This window comes from Sinocyclocheilus grahami, unplaced genomic scaffold, assembly GCF_001515645.1.
Source record: "Sinocyclocheilus grahami isolate Dianchi unplaced genomic scaffold, SAMN03320097.WGS_v1.1 scaffold80.1, whole genome shotgun sequence".
In the NCBI taxonomy this organism is placed as follows: Eukaryota; Metazoa; Chordata; class Actinopteri; order Cypriniformes; family Cyprinidae; genus Sinocyclocheilus; species Sinocyclocheilus grahami.
This window is the reverse complement of record NW_015505259.1, coordinates 535,088-555,908: the sequence shown is the minus strand read 5'-3', so window position 1 is coordinate 555,908 and position 20,821 is coordinate 535,088. Positions and strand designations below refer to the sequence as shown.

At 42.8% G+C, this 20,821-nt stretch overlaps 1 protein-coding gene across 1 annotated transcript in view; it reads left to right on the top strand.

The window, feature by feature from the left end:
• Positions 1-20,821, top strand: part of LOC107586326 (poly(rC)-binding protein 3-like) — a 28,230-nt gene that overhangs the window by 5,518 nt on the left and 1,891 nt on the right. The window contains exons 8-11 of the mRNA XM_016273626.1: positions 8,193-8,234; positions 8,506-8,581; positions 9,334-9,386; positions 9,489-9,658. Of these exons, the coding sequence (XP_016129112.1) occupies positions 8,193-8,234; positions 8,506-8,581; positions 9,334-9,386; positions 9,489-9,658 (341 nt within the window). The remainder of the gene's footprint in view (positions 1-8,192; positions 8,235-8,505; positions 8,582-9,333; positions 9,387-9,488; positions 9,659-20,821) is intronic.

The following is a 20,821-nucleotide window of genomic DNA, read 5'->3' as shown; positions in this document are numbered from 1 at the left end:
GGTTGTGCATCTTTTTCTTTCACACTTTTTCCTTCCACTCAACTTTGTTAACATGCTTGGATACAGCACTCTGTGAACAGCCAGTTTCTTTGGCAATGAATGTTTGTGGCTCCTTGTGAAGGGTGTCAATGATTGTCTTGTGGACAACTGTCAGATCAGCAGTCTTCCCCATGCTTGTGTAGCCTAGTGAACCAAACTGAGAGGCCATTTTGAAGGCTCAGGAAACCTTTGCAGGTGTTTTGAGTTGATTAGCTGATTGGCATGTCACCATATTCTAATTTGTTGAGATAGTGAATTGGTGGGTTTTTGTTAAATGTGAGCCAAAATCATCACAATTAAAAGAACCAAAGACTTAAACTACTTCAGTCTGTGTGCATTGAATTTATTTAATACACGAGTTTCACAATTTGAGTTGAATTACTGAAATAAATGAACTTTTCCACAACATTCTAATTTATTGAGATGCACCTGTATATGCACAGAATGTCATTGATACTCCAAAACAACAGCAAAACTATACTTTTTTACTTTGATTAAACAAGAAGTAGTGCTTTGTTCCAAGCGGTTTTATCCTGGAAACCCTTTGAATGCCATTGCTACCCCGAGACAACAGCAAAACTATACATTTTTACTTGGATTAAACAGATAGTGCTTTGTTCCAAGGGTTTCTATCCTGGCTAAATGTGCTGTGCTTTTTCTCCAGTCTACAGGGGCTCAAGTGCAAGTGGCTGGAGACATGTTGCCCAATTCTACTGAGCGGGCAGTCACTATCTCAGGTACCCCAGAGGCCATTATCCAGTGTGTGAAGCAGATCTGTGTGGTCATGTTGGAGGTAAGGAATAGAAAAAAGCCAGATGTTTTGAGATATAGTTCACCCAACTCTCAATCTCATGTTGTTCCAAACTTGAATGGTTTTCTTGTGGGGACAATTCTCAAGCTGCAAAAAGCTAAAGTAATGAACAGATAGAAATCTACCACTATCCACTTTCAGATCAAATCCAAACATTGCTCAGCACATGCATACACATGCTGTATATATCAAATATTGTGACAGAAACCTCAAATATCAATTAATGTCAAACCTCATTGACTTTTTATCTCATTTTGGTAACCATTTAAGCATCTACTGCTTCTACTACATACTATTATAGTTTGCCCTCACTTTTATTTTTCCTAATTTCCGTCTTTTCTATCTTTATTTGACCTCCACTGATCTTTGCCAGTCCCCACCCAAAGGTGCCACAATTCCATACAGGCCGAAGCCTGCCACTGCACCAGTCATCTTCTCTGGGGGCCATGTAAGGGCAGACACTCTGACAGCACCAGCCACAGCCAACCTCAGTCTGTTACTGCAGCATCAGCCTCTGCCTGTAAGTATGGTCAAAATACACTATTACACACTACTATCTACAGACATACAGTACAGTACACACAAACATACAGTAGTACTAGTATATAAAAATAAACTAGTGGGACGTGAGCCATTTGCTTACATACATGTACATACAGTACATACTTACATTGCTTATCTTTTTGCTTAGAAAAATTTTTAATTCTAAGTTGTAAACAACTCTACATGTTAAATGTAATTATAGTCTTTTTGGATAAATAAATTACTTGAAAAAATTCAAAAAATGCAGACCAAATGCAGTTATATTTTAATGCAGTTTTTACAGAATTTTTACTGAAAAAAATACGGTAGCAACATTTTAGGTTTTATGGTTTTAACTTAAATTTACATTTAAATACTGTAATTTCATTATTAACTGATATAATGTTAATTTACCAACCTATTGAAGTACTGAAATCTGTTTGTACCTTTGTAATACACTGATGGCCACCAAAAGCAGGTGGTGATGAGAAAGTCACATGATGAACCAAAGCCCATCACAAGCAGCTTTTAAATATTAACATATATAGAAGGTGCACAGTGTCATTCACACAAACATTAAACACCATCATGGTAACACACATGAAACTGAAATAATGCAATAAACATTAATTTAACAACATTAGATGTAACATAAAACCCTAATGTACAAAACTGATCAGAAAAAACTAAGAAGAAACATAGTTCCCTGTCGATACTACACTCGTGCTGCGTCTGCTAAGACGCTATGGGAAAAAGCCTTTTTTCTCCTGAACTGAAGCCTTTTTTCAATCACACAGTGAAACGGCACGGCCATTGGTTCGTGCAGTGTATAAAAAACAAACCAATGGGTCGGCAGCGGAGCAGTTCCGGTCCATTTCCTCTGCCGCCATCCGGCAATTCTAAAAGAGCTACTAGAAGAGCTTGGCATTGTTGCAAATGCCGTGCCGTTACAGCGGTTCGCGCGGGTCTCCCCTGCACGCCGATGACGGCCACTCGGAGTACATTTCCTGCTTGGGGAAATCCCATGCGGAAGCTGTGCTCACGGGAACTGATTGTCCGCCACCTCGCGCCCTCCCGTTTTTCTTCCTCCCATGGACCTGTGAGGAAAAAACAGTGGGGCAGAGGACTCGAGTGTCCGGCTGCGAGCGAGCTCACGTCGGCCCAGATCCCGCGTGCCTCACCCTCGCCCCAGAGAGAGAGTTCTCCCGTCCTCTTCTCCCAGTCTGACCAGCATCCCTCTGCCTGCACAAGCGATCTGGTCTCATTTGGGGGAAGTGAGGATGAGCTGCCTGATGACAGCATGTCATTGACAGCCTCGGATGCAGAGGAGCTGTTGGGCTTGGACCCCACCCCCAACCAACGAGGATATTCACTCCAGTTCGCTCGAAGACCCCCGCACTTCAGCGGCGTGGTACCCACCTCAGAGGTGATGAATCTGCTGGGAAAAGGAGTTGTAGAAACGGTTCCTCCAGCTCAGAGCGAGTCGGGCTTCTACAGCCGTTACTTCCTCGTCCCCAAAAGGATGGTGGCCTCCGGCCCATCCTCGATCTCAGGCACCTGAATCATGCCCTCATGAAAAGGTCATTCAGGATGACTACGCTGAAACAGATCCTTGCGCAAATTCGCTCCGGGGACTGGTTCTTGTTCTCTGGACCTGAAGGATATGTACTTTCACATCCAGATAGCCCCCCGTCACAGGCGATTCTTGAGATTCGCTTTCGAGGGAGTGGCTTATCAATACACGGTACTTCCCTTCGGGCTGTCTATGGCCCCCCGCACTTTTACGAAGTGCATGGACTTCTCTCCCCTTTGAGACAGATGGGAATCCGCATTCTCAACTACCTCGACGACAGGCTCATTCTGGCCCAGTCGGAGGCAGAATTAGTATCACACAGGACCCTCCTCCTCAGCCACCTAGAGCGCCTGGGACTCAGGGTCAATTTCACCAAGAGCACGTTGTTCCCCAGCCAGCAAATATTGTTCCTGAGAACAGTTTTCGACTCCGCTCAAATGAGAGCTGTAGTCGCGCCGGAACGGGCTCTGGCCATACGGAGACTGGCGGCCTCCTTCGAGATCGGTACCACTCGCCCTCTCAAAACGTTTCAGAGGAAGCTGGGCCTCATGGCCACCATGGTTCCATTCCATGCGTGGCGTCACGGATGCCTGCATTTCAGGGTGAATCAGGTCTGTAGAACAGCCTTGGCCCCCTGGACGAACTCTCGCTGGATGGAACAGGGCGTGGCCATGGGAACAGGTTGCAGTTTACCTGTTTGGTAACAGTTGTCACGACAGATGCCTCCAACACATGTTGGGGGGCACTGTGCGAGGGCATACCGACCTTCAGCCACTGGTCAAAGGCGGAGAAAGGCTTCCACATCAATTGCCTGGAGATGCTAGCAGTGTGTCGAGCCTGTCAGTTCTTCCTGCCAGTCCTAAAGGGCCATCATGTGCTAATCCGATCGGACATCATGTCGGTGGTGTCCTACATAAATCGCCAAGGAAGCCTCTTCTCGAAGCGCCTCTTAATTCTGGTAGAGCGCCTCCTGGAATGGGCTCAACTCAACCTGCGCTTGCTGAGAGCGGCGCATATACCGGGCAAATTGAATCAAGGAGTGGACATGTTATCAAGGAGAAATGTTCCCTCAGAGGAGTGGACGCTCCATCCGCAGACGGTTCAGAGAATCTGGGAGATCTTCAGCGAGGCCGAGGTAGAGCTCTTTGCCTCAGGAGACAACTCTCATTGCCCAATTTATTATTCAAAGACCAGGGACGCGTTGGCCCACGATTGGCCCAACCTCCTTCTTTATGCATTTCCCCCGATCGCCCTGATCTCACAGGTAATCAGGCGAATCAGGGAACAGAAACACAAGGTTCTCCTGGTGGCCCCTCTCTGGAAGAACCAGCTGTGGCTATCAGAGCTGACTCAGCTGTTGGTAGCGGCCCCTTGGCCCATTCTGTTGAGACGAGATCTCCTCTCTCAAGCGAACGGGACAATATGGCACCCTCGGCCCGATCTGTGGGCCCTACACCTCTGGCCGCTCGACGGGAGCTTTCAAGCCTCCTAGAGCAAGTTTTAAACACAATTTCAGAGACTAGAGCCCCGTCTACGAGACGCCTCTACACCCTTAAGTGGTCTATTTTCTCCGCTTGGTGTCTAAACGGCAAAGACCTTCCTACTTCCAATCTATCAAAGGTGTTGTCCTTTCTGCAAGAGCTGCTGGATAAGGGAAGCTCCCCATCCAATTCTGGTAGAGCGCCTCCTGGAATGGGCTCAACTCAACCTGCGCTTGCTGAGAGCGGCGCATATACCGGGCAAATTGAATCAAGGAGTGGACATGTTATCAAGGAGAAATGTTCCCTCAGAGGAGTGGACGCTCCATCCGCAGACGGTTCAGAGAATCTGGGAGATCTTCAGCGAGGCCGAGGTAGAGCTCTTTGCCTCAGGAGACAACTCTCATTGCCCAATTTATTATTCAAAGACCAGGGACGCGTTGGCCCACGATTGGCCCAACCTCCTTCTTTATGCATTTCCCCCGATCGCCCTGATCTCACAGGTAATCAGGCGAATCAGGGAACAGAAACACAAGGTTCTCCTGGTGGCCCCTCTCTGGAAGAACCAGCTGTGGCTATCAGAGCTGACTCAGCTGTTGGTAGCGGCCCCTTGGCCCATTCTGTTGAGACGAGATCTCCTCTCTCAAGCGAACGGGACAATATGGCACCCTCGGCCCGATCTGTGGGCCCTACACCTCTGGCCGCTCGACGGGAGCTTTCAAGCCTCCTAGAGCAAGTTTTAAACACAATTTCAGAGACTAGAGCCCCGTCTACGAGACGCCTCTACACCCTTAAGTGGTCTATTTTCTCCGCTTGGTGTCTAAACGGCAAAGACCTTCCTACTTCCAATCTATCAAAGGTGTTGTCCTTTCTGCAAGAGCTGCTGGATAAGGGAAGCTCCCCATCCACTCTCAAAGTTTATGTAGTGGCTATAGCAGCCTCTCATGCCCCTATTGCCAATGCGGGCCAATCGGTGGGCAGAAACAGCGTGGTTCTCCGCTTCTTGAGGGGCGCCAGGAGGCTGAATCCACCTTGCCCCCTAACTGTCCCTTCATGGGATCTGCCCACTGTGCTGAGTTGAACCGCTACAGTTTACTGACATTCGGTAACTGTCGCTGAAGACTGCTCTGCTTCTGGCACTAGCATCGGTAAAGCGAATAGGGGACCTGCAGGCGCTTTCCATTAGCCCTGCCTGCCTGGAATTCGGGCCTAATGACTCTAAGGTCGTCCTGAAACCAAGGCATGGTTACATACCGAAGGTGCTCTCCACTCCATTCAGAGCACAAGTCATTATGCTCTCTGCGCTTCCTCCCTCTGAAGACGACAGAGTTATCTCTGCTCTGCCCCATCAGAGCTCTAAGAATTTACATTGAGCATTCTGCCCCTTTTAGACGGTCATTGGTTCGTGCAGTGTATAAAAAATTAGCCAATGGCTCGGCAGCGGAGCTGCATGAGTCTATGGCGGCAAAGCCCGCCAGAATGGGCGGGGTCATCTGGCTATATAAGCGGGCGTTCACCACAGGATTCTCAGATTTCTTCTCCTTCAGCGACGACACGCTCTACGCTGATTCCGAAGCCTGCTCACCGTTGACACGCCTCGCAGCTGGATTGGTACCTCTCTGCTCGGCTGACCCGCTTCTCCGCCGCCTCAGCGACGCAGCAGTTCCGGTTCATTTCCCTTGCAGCCATCCAGCGACTCTAAAAGAGCTTACTAAAAGAGCTTGCCGTTGGAGCGGACATGTTATCAAGGAGCAATGTCCCCTCAGAGGAGTGTACGCTCCATCTGCAGACGGTTCAGAGAATCTGGCAGATCTTCTGCGAGGCCGAGGTAGACCTCTTCGCCTCAGAAGACAAATCTCACTGCCCAATTTATTATTCAAAGACCAGGGACGCATTGGCCCAACCTCCTTCTTTATGCATTTCCCCCAATCGCCCTGATCCCACAGGTAATCAGGTGTATCAGGGAACAGAGACACAAGGTTCTCCTGGTGGCCCCTCTCTGGAAGAACCAACTGTGGCTATCAGAATAAACTCAGCAGTTGGTAGCAGTCCCTTGGCCCATTCCGTTGAGACGAGATCTCCTCTCTCAAGCGGATGGGACAATATGGCACCCTCGGCCCGATCTGTGGGCCCTACACCTCTGGCCGCTCGACGGGAGCTTTCAAGCCTCCTAGAGCAAGTTTTAAACACAATTTCAGAGACTAGAGCCCCGTCTACGAGACGCCTCTACACCCTTAAGTGGTCTATTTTCTCCGCTTGGTGTCTAAACGGCAAAGACCTTCCTACTTCCAATCTATCAAAGGTGTTGTCCTTTCTGCAAGAGCTGCTGGATAAGGGAAGCTCCCCATCCACTCTCAAAGTTTATGTAGTGGCTATAGCAGCCTCTCATGCCCCTATTGCCAATGCGGGCCAATCGGTGGGCAGAAACAGCGTGGTTCTCCGCTTCTTGAGGGGCGCCAGGAGGCTGAATCCACCTTGCCCCCTAACTGTCCCTTCATGGGATCTGCCCACTGTGCTGAGTTGAACCGCTACAGTTTACTGACATTCGGTAACTGTCGCTGAAGACTGCTCTGCTTCTGGCACTAGCATCGGTAAAGCGAATAGGGGACCTGCAGGCGCTTTCCATTAGCCCTGCCTGCCTGGAATTCGGGCCTAATGACTCTAAGGTCGTCCTGAAACCAAGGCATGGTTACATACCGAAGGTGCTCTCCACTCCATTCAGAGCACAAGTCATTATGCTCTCTGCGCTTCCTCCCTCTGAAGACGACAGAGTTATCTCTGCTCTGCCCCATCAGAGCTCTAAGAATTTACATTGAGCATTCTGCCCCTTTTAGACGGTCGGAACAACTCTTTGTTAGCTTCGGTAACCGCACCAAAGGGCATCTGGTCACGAAGCAAAGACTCTTTAGATGGATAGCAGACGCTATCACACTAGCATACTAGTGTCCCATTGGAGTACAGGCCCACTCTACCAGAGGCATTGCCTCGTCTTGGGCATGGTCCAGCGGTGTGTCCATTGCGGATATTTGTGAGGTGGCCGGCTGGGCCTCACCGTCCACATTCGCTAGGTTTTATAACCTGGAAGTCCCGACCTTGCAGGCCAGGATCCTTTCTGCTTGAAAAGACACACGCTGTGTTATGCAAATAAGTCTGACAGAGAGCCCCTGACCGAGTTTAGTACCGACAGGGAACATTCTTGGTTACTAACGTAACCTCGGTTCCTTGAGATACGGGAACGAGTACTGCGTTGCTAGCCGTGCTATGTAGCCGCACGACTCAGTCGTCGCTTCAGTCGAAATAACCTGGGAATCCTGTGGCGAACGCCCGCTTATATAGCCAGATGGCTCCACCCATTCTGGCGGGCTTTGTTGCCATAGGCTCGTGCAGCTCCACTGCCGACCCATTGGTTAATTTTTTATACACTGCATGAACTAATGGCCATGCAGTTTCACTGCGTGATTGAAAAAAGGCTTCAGTTCAGGGGAAAAAGGCTTTTTCCCATAGCGTCTTAGCAGATGCAGTACTCTTTCCCGTATCTCAGGAAAGCGAGGTTACGTAAGTAACCGAGAATGTTATTTCAACAAGAACAAAAAAAACCCCATCAAATTTGAAATGTAACACAGTGAATTCTGGGGATGTCAATTTACAGTAATTCACTGTAAATGATCAATTCTTTTTCACTTCCAAAAACTGTATACTACCGTAAATGTAATGTCCAATACTGTTTTGTGTACATTGATATTGACCATTATGTCCATCTCTATCTTAGGCCTACACCATTCAGGGACAATACGCCATCCCACACCCAGACGTGAGTACAATGTATCTTCTAATCCTTTTTCCCTCTTTAGTGTAGCATTCTTGTTAACCTTTGCTTTTGCTTTTTCATGACCAGCTTTATTAAAATTCATACAACTGATAGATAGGTTTAGTTTTATGTTTTTCATAAAAGACAGTTGTATATGAGTTTTCTCACAGCTTCCCCTTGTTAGTTTCTAGATGAGTTTGTGAAGGTCCAAGCAGGATTCCTTTATTCAATCATAACTTCTTAGGTGTACTGACCCTCCTCCCTCCCCCAGCAGTTGACAAAGCTCCATCAGCTGGCTATGCAGCAAACCCCCTTTACCTCCCTTGGACAGACCACCCCCGCTTTCCCTGGTACGTACCCAACCCTCCCGCTACACACCCTTCACTATATACCTGTAGGTCTTTCATTCACTTTTGTCTTTCACTCTTCTCCCCCTGGATGGGTTGCATTTTTAGTTCCTTAAAGGTACATATTAGTACCTAAGTGGTACATATTAGTACCTTTTGAAAAGATACCCCCCCAGCAACAACTTTTGTAGAGTGTATAGAAATGGATAGAAACATTCCTTAGATGAACAGGCATAATATTAAGAAATGCCCTACACTATAAATAGGACATTTATTTTAAAAAGCTGTGGTTGCCAGAATCAGCATATTAAGTTTGACAAAATAATAATAATAATGATATAATAATAATAATGTACCTAACTTACATTTTAAACTTACATTTTTAGTATAAATAAATAAATGAAAAAAAAAACTAAGTATAATTTTAATTTCAATGCAAATCATTCAAATATATAGAATCACACAGGGAATTCTGGGAATGTCAATTTACTTTTTTAAACAAATGGTTATGCATAAGAAACTTATTAAGAGTATTTACAATTACATGAAATGTCCCTATACATTAATTACAGTTTTTCTCTGTATATAGTATTAGGGAACTTACTGTTAACTAATTAACATATTTTATCATAGCATTTTTAGTCTTTTACCATTAAAATTACAATACATTTTATAGTGTACAGTTTTAACATGGTTAATATTGTGAAAAAAATGTTCTCTGTTTCTCAGTTCTTCAGCTCTCTTTCTGTTTCTAGGTGTGGATGCCGGTTCACAGGCCAGTACTCATGAACTCACCATTCCAAATGATGTGAGCATAATTCTTTGTCTTCATTAATGCACTGGGCAACTGTAAAGAAGAATTTAAGGAAGAGTCATTGATTCTGACGTCTATCTGTCTGTATGTTTCCAGCTAATAGGCTGCATAATCGGACGTCAAGGCACCAAAATTAATGAAATCCGTCAAATGTCTGGGGCTCAGATCAAAATTGCTAATGCCATGGAGGGGTCATCAGACCGTCAGATCACCATTACAGGAACACCTGCCAACATCAGCCTGGCACAGTACCTCATAAATGCCAGGTGAGATTCAAAGCATGCAATGACATGTAACTAGTAAAAACAGATGTATTTTAATGCTAAACTAACTATTTTAATTGTAATTATTTTTTAGGGAAAAAATATGAAATATGTAGGGATTTTCTTAATATGAACAGACACTGATATCAGCATTCACAAGGTTTGCTAAATCACCCAGCACATGAATCCCATATTCTTGGTTGATTTCCTGTCCCTAAACACGCCTTCACTGGACTACGTCACACAATACAAAGTTCCACCAGTGAGAGGGAGATGAATGAAATAAATCGCTAAACAAATATATCAGAAGCTGTCGTTTAGTTTTTATTTACAAACTTGGACACCACACGCGGCTATTGACTGACCACGAACAGGAAATAGAACTTGCTGCATTTTTTTGATTCGTTAATGTCTCGCGGTCTTGCTGTTTTATTTTTTTTAACAATTACATTTTGGGCTAAAAGTGTGTCGTAACGCATGCGTTACTGAACATGTACCGAGTAAAATATTACCGAAAATTGATTAGTAATGCCTTACACTACTGCGTTACAGCAAAAAGTAATCCGTTACTGTAATGCATTACTTTTGTAACGCGTTACTCCCAACACTGCTGGTTAATGAGCGTGGTATGCAGATCATAAGAAGTCTACAAGCATCTTCGTCTGACACACTATAAACCTCCACTACCTTCTCCAGTTTTGACAAAAACTCTACAGGATCCATGTTATCAGGCTCAAAAGAACCCACTGTTGTAATAAGACTTTGAAAGTCCATAAAAGTCAGTTGTCTAACAGCTTGGCCATTTTCATTTCTTTGATCAAGAACCCTCTCATTTCCAGTCTGTCTTGTTCGCACTGGTGCTATTGGGAATCTCACAGAATCATCTGAGGAATTATGACGACTAATGGCTAGCTGGCTAATGGCTAATAACTGTCTAGCTGTCCCTTCATACAAACATCTAAATGTTTCCATCTCTGTTTCAGACTTTGAAATTTATTTTCTCAATTTCCCTATCTGTTCCTTCAAAATGATCTCTTCAGCCTCGCAATTTCTCTATGACATGACATAGAATTTAGCTTGACAATTTAGCAACTTGTTTTCAATTTTAATTTCTTCTAATCTTTTCTTAGTTACCTTGTATGAGGCAAAAAGAGCTTGAAGAGCATTAGCAACTTTTCCCTCTTTGTTTTTAGGCATTTTGGGATTTTTTTAATTGAAACATAGCCCACTCGTAGGGTTCATCTGCCTTCTCTATACCATCAAACATTCCTACTGAATGCTTAGCGATGTATTTAACTATCAACTCTTCCATTTTCACAATCTTATTGAACTGTGTTCAGCAATTCGATAGGCTTCTTTTCCTTCACTGACTGAACATTATCTAGTTACTTTAAGATACCTGTTAGTCTAATTATTCACATCTCCTGTGTTAGTCTAATTATTCACAGCTCCTGTGTTAGTCTAATTATTCACAGCTCCTGTGTTAGTCTAATTATTCACAGCTCCTGTGCTTTGTATGCAAATGAATAAAACAGCCACACTACGTCGGGCTTCTAAACCAAATTTTTCACTTCTCCGGACATGGCCACACTCCGTCGGGCCTTACACTTCACTACCCTAAACTGTTAAAAATGTAACTCTGTCACAGTACGTCGGACAAAACCACACTACTTCGGGTTTTATGATATATTTTAAAACAGTTTACATAGCCACAGTTCGTTGGGCAAATCAACACTGCTTTTGGGCTTTAAACTTCACAGAGTCATGGTGCGTCGGACTCAATACACTATAACACACAACAGTTATGAAATAATTCTGTGACCACACTGCTTCAGGTTAATTCAGTTACTTTAGAATTTCATCAGAATCATCACAACTTCGCAGTCAGTTTCAATTACATTAGAAACTTACAACTTTGTTTCAGTTACATTAGAAACAACAGATCTAATACAACTCTGCCACCACACTGCATCGGGTTGATTCAATTACTTTAGAATCCTAACAGAATTATAACAGACCAACACCGAGTTTCATGAACAAACACTTAAAGAACAAACACTTATTTTTTACAAGAATATACACAATGTAAAAATAATAGATGAAAAATTGATAATATAAAGCGCGAAGGCAGCACTGAAAAGGCCATTAAAAAATAATAATAAGTGGGCCAGTCTAAGGCATGAAACTCCAGGGCTGAAAATGAGTCGCACTCCGGCCCTGAGGCTCTCAATAAGTAATCCACATTTCATAGAAATTTCGCCAACGTTATTACTTTTTGCTCTCACATTTTGATCAAGTACTACAATTTATTTTACAGACATAGGTTTTTGAAAGAAAAAAAATGAAAACTAAACTGAAAATAGTTTTTACAGCACTTAGCAAATTCTTTTCTTGTATAATAAAATTAATTTTACCATGATAAATGATGGGTGCAGTAGTAGAGACTGTAGGCAACTGTAACATGCTTAACTTCTTCAATCACAAATAAACCAGAGTGATGAAACTTATTCAGCAGATGAAAAAGCCTGAAAAGGAATGTTTTTTCAAGAATATTTCAGCAAAACAGTGATGTATGAAAATTTATTTGCTTAATGATTTTTTTCCAATATTTTTGGATGATTGTGAATTGTAACTTTGTATTACATTTCAAGTTATGATCAATTCGTTCCCTTTTTAAGCCTTTTTTACTGTAACAGTTACCTTTGTAACATATAACTGTTTCTTATACCAAAGGATGGCAGGTAAATTTGCAATAATCTGTGCTTTATGAAGGATAATATTACAATTGTTCTCCTTATCATTCATCTTTCCATCCAGCAGAGCAAGAGTAATACTAAACCTTTCAATATTTCATACAGTGTATATACTGTTATATACTCATAGATTATTAACATATAGAGTAAGGGCTTATAATTATGTATATATGAACAACTATCTCAAAGGATCATTACATTAGGTAAACACAGATGTACAGAGTGTACCCTAGAAGGACTATTTTTATTGCAGACCCAGCAATTTCCACATTTTCAGTGCAGGTACAGAAAAGCTGAGGCCACAGCAGCACTGCCCTTCAAAGTGGAGTGGAACTAATGCTGAGGTGAGTCCATATGGCAGGCGAGATATGTGGGAAACCATATCTAATGTGCATTTTAAAAGGTGTCAGAATGGTCCAGAAAAACCAATATGCCATAATAACTCCTGGGCCCGCGCGGAGCATCACCCAATCGATTCGAGGTTTACATGGCAGACAGTCTGTGTAAATAAGGTACCAAACCATACAATCAGATGATGTGAATCTGAGGCGGAGAGGCTTCTCTTATCCTATTCCCAAATGATATGCTGTGCTCAGGATCTCTCCCACCATCTGATTCCCAAGAAAAATCATTATGGATGTTAATACCTTCAGAGAGGCAGGCAAAAGATAATAGGTAGGGAGTGGGGACCAATCAATTGTTTTTTACTCAAAAAGTTCAGCTGAGTTTCATATAAAAGTAATTCCACTTCGTTCTGTCTCAAACTGCAAGCTGATTAAGCCCCAGAGCTCTACAGTGAAACAATAGATTTATCAGTACTTCAATATTATACCGATAATGTAACAGCATGGGGGTTGAATTTGCAACAAAAGACATCTTTCTGGCAGAAATTTAGCCTGAAAGATAAATATGTCGCTTTAAGATAGAAATAATACCACATTTGCCTCAGGGACGTCAAAGTAGAAGAGCTAATAAAAGCTTTAAATAGTTGACCCCTTTAGGGATTAAAAAGCATTTACGTCACATCACCTAAACATTTGTGATTGAGCTATAAGGAGGACAGTAACTTTGCAAGGTTGTCGGACATGGATAATCAAACATTCCTGTGAAATAAATGCGGGGAAACATTTATTGCAATTGCCTTAAGTTTTAGATTGCTTTATGTAATATGCTACAAAATAAAACCATGATTGACAACAAAAAGAGTATTAAACCGTTTTGCCGCATTGAAAGCATTTCAAGTAAAATGCCTGCAGTGCTTGAGGTTTATTCATGGTTGCAAGCCAAAAAAATTTCAAATATTACCCTTAGATGAAACTTGTGGATGACAAGTGTGGAGTAAAAAATATGTTGAACCGTGTTAATTATGTGTTTTTATTCAATTATATTGAACCCAACACCTCACATCTCTCAAGTAACTTGGTTTACCACCAATCTGTGAATATTTTAAGCTATTTATTAGAATGATAGCAGCGGGAAATCAGAGATTACATTACTAGCAATTAAATAAACACTAATATATCCTAAAAAATTTTATTAAAAAAACTGCTTGCCATTAACTTTTATATAGATTGTCTGTAAAATATATTCTCCACTTAATAGCTGTCCCGCCCCTATAAAAGCAATCAAGGCATGATTGTAATTGTATTTGATCTGTTTTGTGGTGCAACATCCAAAACCAACAAAGGGAGTTGCTGGTATGTACTGTGTATATCGGTTTTTGAATGGTTTAAGGGCCTAGTGATATGGATGTCAGAGAAAGACGTGATGAAGAGAATGGAAAAGAAAAGCATGAACAGATTGATGGGTAAACAAAGGGCTGTAAAAAGCTGTTCCCCAAGGAGCAGAGGAGCTCAAAACAGAGATGTGGGTGATGAATGGCTTGTAATAAGCCAGTGACTGTCTGACGGCCACTGATCTAAGGTCCCTTTGCGATTAGACGCTCTCACGCTCACGGGAAATCTGTGATGACAAGGATGTGATCTGTGTGTTGATGTGTTTGGGGGCTGGTGTGTCATTGTGAAACAAACTGTCGCTGAGACAGAAGGGCCACGTTCTGTCAAACCACCTCTGCACTCCTGTTTTAAAGAACAAACATGTGCTACATAAACTTGATGGAACGATAAGGACATCTGGGCCATTTGGAACCGTTAAAGTCAGCATGAAATGACACTACACAGTCTATTTTTAAATGCATGTTATAGATATTATTGTGAACAATTCATCCATGCATATGTTTAAATTTTTTTTTATGTTTTGACCTTTAATCAAAATGGCATAACTGGACATCTCTCTGTTGACATATGCAGGACGTCTCCAATAATTTATTCTGCTTAAACTTCATCCTTGCAAGTTTGCGTTCATCTTACTTCAGCTTTGAGAGCAATGTCCAAAAATCTCAAAACATTGGCTCTGCATAGAACCAGTTTCAAGTACTTTTTATTTATGTGATAATCCGTTACACTTGGATGCACATCACAATTAGAAAGAAAAGATCTGCCACTTCATTTTCATTATGTGGAGAAACACCTCAGGTTCTCTTCAAAGTATGGACTTCATTAGCCAAGGACCGCTGAAGAGGCCATCTGACTGGCATATAAAGCTGCCAATCATAGTTCCCTATCGATACTTCACTCGTACTGCGTCTGCTAAAGACGCTATGGGAAAAAGCCTTTTTTCTCATGAACTGAAGCCTTTTTCAATCACGCAGTGAAACTGCACGGCCATTGGTTCGTGCAGTGTATAAAAAATTAGCCAATGGCTCGGCAGCGGAGCTGCATGAGTCTATGGCGGCAAAGCCCGCCAGAATGGGCGGGGTCATCTGGCTATATAAGCGGGCGTTCACCACAGGATTCTCAGATTTCTTCTCCTTCAGCGACGACACGCTCTACGCTGATTCCGAAGCCTGCTCACCGTTGACACGCCTCGCAGCTGGATTGGTACCTCTCTGCTCGGCTGACCCGCTTCTCCGCCGCCTCAGCGACGCAGCAGTTCCGGTTCATTTCCCTTGCAGCCATCCAGCGACTCTAAAAGAGCTTACTAAAAGAGCTTGCCGTTGGAGCGGACATGTTATCAAGGAGCAATGTCCCCTCAGAGGAGTGTACGCTCCATCTGCAGACGGTTCAGAGAATCTGGCAGATCTTCTGCGAGGCCGAGGTAGACCTCTTCGCCTCAGAAGACAAATCTCACTGCCCAATTTATTATTCAAAGACCAGGGACGCATTGGCCCAACCTCCTTCTTTATGCATTTCCCCCAATCGCCCTGATCCCACAGGTAATCAGGTGTATCAGGGAACAGAGACACAAGGTTCTCCTGGTGGCCCCTCTCTGGAAGAACCAACTGTGGCTATCAGAATAAACTCAGCAGTTGGTAGCAGTCCCTTGGCCCATTCCGTTGAGACGAGATCTCCTCTCTCAAGCGGATGGGACAATATGGCACCCTCGGCCCGATCTGTGGGCCCTACACCTCTGGCCGCTCGACGGGAGCTTTCAAGCCTCCTAGAGCAAGTTTTAAACACAATTTCAGAGACTAGAGCCCCGTCTACGAGACGCCTCTACACCCTTAAGTGGTCTATTTTCTCCGCTTGGTGTCTAAACGGCAAAGACCTTCCTACTTCCAATCTATCAAAGGTGTTGTCCTTTCTGCAAGAGCTGCTGGATAAGGGAAGCTCCCCATCCACTCTCAAAGTTTATGTAGTGGCTATAGCAGCCTCTCATGCCCCTATTGCCAATGCGGGCCAATCGGTGGGCAGAAACAGCGTGGTTCTCCGCTTCTTGAGGGGCGCCAGGAGGCTGAATCCACCTTGCCCCCTAACTGTCCCTTCATGGGATCTGCCCACTGTGCTGAGTTGAACCGCTACAGTTTACTGACATTCGGTAACTGTCGCTGAAGACTGCTCTGCTTCTGGCACTAGCATCGGTAAAGCGAATAGGGGACCTGCAGGCGCTTTCCATTAGCCCTGCCTGCCTGGAATTCGGGCCTAATGACTCTAAGGTCGTCCTGAAACCAAGGCATGGTTACATACCGAAGGTGCTCTCCACTCCATTCAGAGCACAAGTCATTATGCTCTCTGCGCTTCCTCCCTCTGAAGACGACAGAGTTATCTCTGCTCTGCCCCATCAGAGCTCTAAGAATTTACATTGAGCATTCTGCCCCTTTTAGACGGTCGGAACAACTCTTTGTTAGCTTCGGTAACCGCACCAAAGGGCATCTGGTCACGAAGCAAAGACTCTTTAGATGGATAGCAGACGCTATCACACTAGCATACTAGTGTCCCATTGGAGTACAGGCCCACTCTACCAGAGGCATTGCCTCGTCTTGGGCATGGTCCAGCGGTGTGTCCATTGCGGATATTTGTGAGGTGGCCGGCTGGGCCTCACCGTCCACATTCGCTAGGTTTTATAACCTGGAAGTCCCGACCTTGCAGGCCAGGATCCTTTCTGCTTGAAAAGACACACGCTGTGTTATGCAAATAAGTCTGACAGAGAGCCCCTGACCGAGTTTAGTACCGACAGGGAACATTCTTGGTTACTAACGTAACCTCGGTTCCTTGAGATACGGGAACGAGTACTGCGTTGCTAGCCGTGCTATGTAGCCGCACGACTCAGTCGTCGCTTCAGTCGAAATAACCTGGGAATCCTGTGGCGAACGCCCGCTTATATAGCCAGATGGCTCCACCCATTCTGGCGGGCTTTGTTGCCATAGGCTCGTGCAGCTCCACTGCCGACCCATTGGTTAATTTTTTATACACTGCATGAACTAATGGCCATGCAGTTTCACTGCGTGATTGAAAAAAGGCTTCAGTTCAGGGGAAAAAGGCTTTTTCCCATAGCGTCTTAGCAGATGCAGTACTCTTTCCCGTATCTCAGGAAAGCGAGGTTACGTAAGTAACCGAGAATGTTATTTCAACAAGAACAAAAAAAACCCCATCAAATTTGAAATGTAACACAGTGAATTCTGGGGATGTCAATTTACAGTAATTCACTGTAAATGATCAATTCTTTTTCACTTCCAAAAACTGTATACTACCGTAAATGTAATGTCCAATACTGTTTTGTGTACATTGATATTGACCATTATGTCCATCTCTATCTTAGGCCTACACCATTCAGGGACAATACGCCATCCCACACCCAGACGTGAGTACAATGTATCTTCTAATCCTTTTTCCCTCTTTAGTGTAGCATTCTTGTTAACCTTTGCTTTTGCTTTTTCATGACCAGCTTTATTAAAATTCATACAACTGATAGATAGGTTTAGTTTTATGTTTTTCATAAAAGACAGTTGTATATGAGTTTTCTCACAGCTTCCCCTTGTTAGTTTCTAGATGAGTTTGTGAAGGTCCAAGCAGGATTCCTTTATTCAATCATAACTTCTTAGGTGTACTGACCCTCCTCCCTCCCCCAGCAGTTGACAAAGCTCCATCAGCTGGCTATGCAGCAAACCCCCTTTACCTCCCTTGGACAGACCACCCCCGCTTTCCCTGGTACGTACCCAACCCTCCCGCTACACACCCTTCACTATATACCTGTAGGTCTTTCATTCACTTTTGTCTTTCACTCTTCTCCCCCTGGATGGGTTGCATTTTTAGTTCCTTAAAGGTACATATTAGTACCTAAGTGGTACATATTAGTACCTTTTGAAAAGATACCCCCCCAGCAACAACTTTTGTAGAGTGTATAGAAATGGATAGAAACATTCCTTAGATGAACAGGCATAATATTAAGAAATGCCCTACACTATAAATAGGACATTTATTTTAAAAAGCTGTGGTTGCCAGAATCAGCATATTAAGTTTGACAAAATAATAATAATAATGATATAATAATAATAATGTACCTAACTTACATTTTAAACTTACATTTTTAGTATAAATAAATAAATGAAAAAAAAAACTAAGTATAATTTTAATTTCAATGCAAATCATTCAAATATATAGAATCACACAGGGAATTCTGGGAATGTCAATTTACTTTTTTAAACAAATGGTTATGCATAAGAAACTTATTAAGAGTATTTACAATTACATGAAATGTCCCTATACATTAATTACAGTTTTTCTCTGTATATAGTATTAGGGAACTTACTGTTAACTAATTAACATATTTTATCATAGCATTTTTAGTCTTTTACCATTAAAATTACAATACATTTTATAGTGTACAGTTTTAACATGGTTAATATTGTGAAAAAAATGTTCTCTGTTTCTCAGTTCTTCAGCTCTCTTTCTGTTTCTAGGTGTGGATGCCGGTTCACAGGCCAGTACTCATGAACTCACCATTCCAAATGATGTGAGCATAATTCTTTGTCTTCATTAATGCACTGGGCAACTGTAAAGAAGAATTTAAGGAAGAGTCATTGATTCTGACGTCTATCTGTCTGTATGTTTCCAGCTAATAGGCTGCATAATCGGACGTCAAGGCACCAAAATTAATGAAATCCGTCAAATGTCTGGGGCTCAGATCAAAATTGCTAATGCCATGGAGGGGTCATCAGACCGTCAGATCACCATTACAGGAACACCTGCCAACATCAGCCTGGCACAGTACCTCATAAATGCCAGGTGAGATTCAAAGCATGCAATGACATGTAACTAGTAAAAACAGATGTATTTTAATGCTAAACTAACTATTTTAATTGTAATTATTTTTTAGGGAAAAAATATGAAATATGTAGGGATTTTCTTAATATGAACAGACACTGATATCAGCATTCACAAGGTTTGCTAAATCACCCAGCACATGAATCCCATATTCTTGGTTGATTTCCTGTCAGTATGGTAAACTCATCTACTCATGAGATCGAAACTAATTCAATCAGGAGACGACAAAGCTTTCTTGGTATCAAGGACTGAAAGAGTTCATTCACAACCTATAGAAACCCCATGTCTTGGGACCCACCAATGGATGGAACCATTATGTCCAGAACAGGAAAATGATTAAATGACGCCCTCAGGCAAGCACAGGATATACAGCGTGACGCCACATGACTATCATATGTTTAACCACCTGCTTCCTGCATGACCGAAACCCTTACTTTCTTTTGTCACAGACAAAGAAACAGAGTGTACACAGACAATCATTGAAAATCATTGAAAGTCTCGGAGCAACTATATTCACAAATAATGTTTTATGTCTTAAATATGTGTGATGTGTTTATCGAAACCATGATACCTCAATCTTGGCCTTTATAACTTTTCTTTTAGTGATTACGATTACTGTGTATGCAAAATACCTGTTGTTTAAGCTTGAATGAGAGCTTGTCTTATTCGCCGAACATTGGTGCTCGTGAAAAGTTTATATTTTGTATCATTCTCTGGTGATAATACTGTTATCAGAAGAGATTTAAAACTTGCAGAAATACTCTCCACAAACAGCATGCAACCATGCCACCATCTGATTGGACAGCGACCTGTGGGCTGGACAAACGTCAGCCTGCTTAAAATGGACACAAAGCCCTCTGGCGCAGTCTTACGCTCGGGCTCGCACTCTCACTCAAAAGAACGTTGGCTTTCACCTTGGTGAGCGCGATAAAGCACCCCACGCCATACCACCGCAGTAGCAAGACCATCTAAGAACTCATAATTACAAATTAATAATGAATAAATAAATGATACAGTCATTACAAATATATACCAAAAACTAAACAGAAAAGTCTTATGTAAACCAAGGATGAATTTATGTAGTATTAAAAAAAGATTCAAAACAGTAATATTGTAAAATAAAAAAAATTCAATTGGCCTAATGTTTCTTTATCGTGAACACTGTTTGTCGATATGTTTCCATCACCTTGCTTTTATGTGCATTTTAAAGCATCGCATCAGAAACGAGTAATGGAAATGCCGAATTTTGAATAAAAATCCCTTAATTTGCAAAAAAGTTTTATGCTCGCATGAGGTGGTTTTTGACTTCTCCGAAAAAGGTTTAATGCAAATAATGGGAGATTGAAACGCATTTGCCGAATAAATTCCTCAATGCCAATCAAAAAAGTCATGAGACTTTGCACTATGGGACGGCAAAACCTGACTAACCAGTGGACCGATCTCATTGCCAAGCATCTGAAATGTTGTTATGGTCATTCTGAAATGCCAGAGTACAGTCTGTCATCAAAGTATTTCAGTATAATTGCCTCCCAGAACTGTCTTACTCGACTGCATTCCCAAACAGCACAGGCATCCACCTCTGAAAGCAATGACCATTTATTGTGTTTCGTCTACTCGCTCTGAGGCGGAAGTAATTTATTATATTTGAAAATTATTATATTCAGTGACTTCTACTTTTCTTAGTGATATATAGTGCCAGTTTATCAGGAAGTGATCATTTTGTTCTCTTTGACTTGTTGGATGGAAACGGTGCTTATTCGCAAATGTTTTATGCGATATTCCAATTTTGGGCTAAAGTTAAATTCGCTACT